Source organism: Chanos chanos, chromosome 7 (genome assembly GCF_902362185.1).
Source record: "Chanos chanos chromosome 7, fChaCha1.1, whole genome shotgun sequence".
NCBI classification, from domain to species: domain Eukaryota; kingdom Metazoa; phylum Chordata; class Actinopteri; order Gonorynchiformes; family Chanidae; genus Chanos; species Chanos chanos.
Window position 1 is genome coordinate 2,892,922 of NC_044501.1, and position 4,132 is coordinate 2,897,053.

At 42.0% G+C, this 4,132-nt stretch overlaps 1 protein-coding gene across 1 annotated transcript; it reads left to right on the top strand.

Annotated features, from left to right (window-relative positions):
• Positions 1-1,054: 1,054 nt before the first annotated feature.
• On the top strand, positions 1,055-2,935 carry LOC115817612 (NLR family CARD domain-containing protein 3-like; the record flags this gene model as incomplete). Its single annotated transcript, XM_030780942.1, has 1 exon — positions 1,055-2,935. A coding segment is annotated over one exon (1,881 nt), but the record flags the coding sequence as incomplete, so codon positions are not given.
• Between the last annotated feature and the right edge of the window lie 1,197 nt (positions 2,936-4,132).

Consider the following 4,132-nt stretch of genomic DNA (forward strand, 5'->3'; position numbering starts at 1 on the left):
TTGTGTGACTTTAGTTTCCATAAAAACATGAGAAAATATAAATGTGTGATTGACTCCACTCACAGAGGAGACAAAGCTCACATAACAGGACAGCAGAGTAAAGACCAGTATCAGTCAGTACTGGGAAAGACTGATAAACTGGTGTGTAGGGTTGTGCTGGCGTGTGGTAATACTGGAAGACACAATACACACACAGCACTGCAGTACAGTTTCTCTCCCTGTAAAAACTGCCTCATCATCCATCATCAAACACAACACAGTTTAGTTTAAATGTTTCAGTTAAAAACAGACTAAAGTGACCAATAGAGAATTAAACACAACACAGTTTAGTTTAAATGTATCAGTTAAAAACAGACAGAGTGTAAAGTGACGGTACATTAGTCATGTTTAAAGAAAGTCAAAGGGAGGGAGTCCTGTCTGATCAGCCCAACTATTCATAACCACTCACATATATCCATTATTAATAGTCTCATTAGTTTCCTTTATAAATATCATATTGTCTGATATCAGTTAGAAATGAAAACAGAGACATGTACAAATAGGTTTTTTTTGTCCTGTTTAGTTTCCATTAGTGAAACTCTCCCATTCCCCTCTGTTCAATCAGCTCCATTCTCTGAATGATTAAACACTGTGTAGTGGGAATTTTTCATCAGCTGTCAATCATTATTGTTACACTTCATCACTATCCCAACTGTATATGAGTCCTAAACTCAACTACAAGGCTGATGAGAAGGGTTCAGCCTGCCAGCCTTGATGGAGTCATATGTCTCCGAAAGAAAGTATCAGTCATACATGGGAACTCAGATCTGATCCAGGATCAGTCCAGGTGTGGCCTGTGTGAGCAGGTTCTGAGAGATTCTTTTTTTAACACCTCTCTTTCTCTCTCTTCCTCTCTCTCTCTCTCTCTCTCTCTCTCTCTCTCTCTCTCTCTCTCTCTCTCTCTCTCTCTCTCTGCAGTGTCAGGTCAGACCTAACTGAGGACCAGTCTGGGTGTTTCCAAAATGTCCAACACAACACGTCCATGTCTGAGTCAGATGATGTCCTGCTGAGAATCACTGAGGGTCATAAAACCACCCTGAAAAACAAGTATGAGTTCTTATATGAAGGTGTTGCACTGAAAGAAAACCAAACCCTCCTCAACAGCATTTACACAGAGCTCTACATCATAGAGGGAGAGAGTGAAGGAGTGAATGAGAAACATGAGGTTTTACAGATTGAAACAGCATCCAGGACACGGGATTCTCAAGACAGACCAATCAGCTGCAATGACATCTTCAAACCCTTGTCAACCAACAGAACTAAAGAGGACAAAGAAACCTTGTGTAGTCAGGAACCTGGAGGGGACAGACAAAAGCCACAAATCAGAACTGTACTCACCAAGGGCATCGCTGGAATTGGAAAAACAGTTTCTGTGCAGAAGTTCATTCTGGACTGGGCAGAAGGAAGGACCAATCAGGACACTGATTTTTTGATGGTTCTTCCTTTTCGAGAGCTAAACTTGGTTAAAGATGATCAGTTCAGTCTTCATGGACTACTGCTGGAGTTTCACCCAGAGCTGAAAGACTTGGATCTAAAGAAATATAATGACTGTAAAATGCTGTTCATCTTTGATGGTTTTGACGAGAGTCGACTTCAGTTGGATTTTTCTGAGATGATGTGTGATGTGACCACACCATCAGCAGTGAACAAACTGATATCAAACCTCATCAAAGGAAATCTTCTTCCTTCTGCACTCATCTGGATAACCTCCAGACCAGCAGCAGCCAATCAGATCCCCTCTCAGTTCATCAGTCGTGTGACAGAGGTCCAAGGATTCAATGATTCACAGAAAGAAGAATATTTCAGAAAAAGAATCAGTGATGAGAGTCAATCCAACAGAATCATCTCACACATCAAGACATCAGTGAGTCTCCACATCATGTGTCACATCCCAGTGTTCTGTTGGATTTCAGCCACTGTGCTTCAGGAAATGCTGTGTCAAGACAATGTAAAAGAGATCCCTAAGACTCTGACTGAGATGTACACACACTTCCTGCTCATTCAGACTACAATGAAGAATCAAAAATATGGAGAGCAAGTTGAAACAGACTCAGTGAATCTTCTGGAATCAAGCAGGGACATCTTTCTGAAACTTGCTAAACTGTCTTTTAATCAGTTGCTGAGGGGCAATATCATGTTTTATGATGAGGATCTGAGAGAATGTGGCATTGATGTGAGTGAGGCCACAGTGTGCTCTGGGATATGTACTGAGATCTTTAAGGAGGAAGCTGTGCTTCGTCAGAAGAAGGTCTACTGCTTTGTGCATCTGAGTGTTCAAGAGTTCTTTGCTGCTCTCTATGTGTTTAACTGCTATGTAAACAAGAACATGGAGGAACTGCAGTATTTTATGCCAATAGAGATCAATGCGTCAGACAACACATTCATGAAGGCACTCAGTCCTTTTCTGCCCAAACAATGGGTAGATAATGATCCGCTGGCTGTGTTACTGAAGGGAGCTGTGGATAAATCTTTGGAGAGTAAGGATGGACATCTCGATCTGTTTGTCCGCTTCCTTCATGGCATCTCACTGGAGTCCAACCAGAAACTCCTACAAGGCCTGCTGACACACACACAGAACAACCAGAAGAGCATCAAGAAAATAAGTCGTTACATCAAAGAATTAAATAAAGATGGTGTCCCACCTGAGAGATGGATCAATCTACTGCACTGCTTGACTGAAATGAATGATCGCTCTCTCCACAAAGAAATTCAAGCTTTTGTCAAGTCTGAAAATTACAGAACCAAACTCTCACTTGCACACTGCACAGCACTGGCCTACATGTTTCTGATGTCAGAGGAGGTGCTGGATGAATTTGACCTGAAGAAATACAACACATCAGATGAGGGTCGTAGGAGACTGGTCCCAGCTGTGAGGTGCTGCAGAAAAGCTCTGTGAGTTTTTTGTTTCACACATTTGTAAAGTAGCAGTCTTATAATTGCATTATCTGAAAGGAAAATTAGGTTAGATTAGATTAGATTAGATTCAGCTTTATTGTCATTGTGCAGAGTAAAGGTACAAAGCCAATGGAATGCAGTACCATCTAACCAGATGTGCAAAAGCATAGTATTATTTACAGGTAAGTGCAGGTAGTGAGTACTGCAGTAGTGATATTGTATCTTACAGTATATATAGCATTATAAACAGTGGAGATACAGTATATACAGCGTTATAGACAGTGATGATACAGTATATACAGCATTATAGATAGTGATGATACAGTATATACAGCATTATAGACAGTGGTGATACAGTATATACAGCATTATAGACAGTGATGATACAGTATATACAGCATTTAAGACAATGGTGAGCAAATATACAGATATGCACATGTATATATATTAATAATGTTATACACAGAGGTGAAGCTGACAGAGTAGACAGAGGAGTGTATATGTATTGGCTGAATAGACATAATAGACAAATATATACAGTATGTTTATGTTTTAAATAGGGAACTCTGAACAGCATAAGCGGAAAAGCCAGTGCAAAAGGAGCAGAAAACAGTACATGTAGGACAGAACAGTGCATAAAGTACAGATAGTGCAGTAATGAGTGCAAATAAAGCTTAGCGCTGTGGTGTGGAGTTTAGCAGTGTCACAGCCTCATGGAAGAATCTCTTCCTGAGCCGGCTGGTGCGGGAGCGGAGGCTCTTGTAACGCTTGCCAGATGGGAGGAGGGTAAAGAGTCCGTGGTGAGGGTGGGATGCATCCTTGATGATGCTTTTCGCCCGACCCAGGCAGCGTTTGGTGTAAATGTTCTCGATGGTGGGCAGTTTGGTGCCGGTGATCCGTTGGGCAGTTTTCACCACCCGCTGGAGTGCTTTACGGTCTGCTGCGGAGCAATTGCTATACCACACTGAGATGCAGTTGGTGAGTATGCTCTCAATAGTACAGCTGTAAAAGCCCACCAGTATCCTGGAACACAGATGAGCTTCCTTAAGGCTCCGCAGGAAGTAAAGCCGCTGTTGTGCCATTTTGATGAGGATGGAGTTCAGGGACCAGGTGAGATTGTCAGAGATGTGGACGCCCAGGAGTTTGAAGCTAGGTTACACGCTCCACTACAGCTCCGTTGATGTAAATGGGGGCGTGT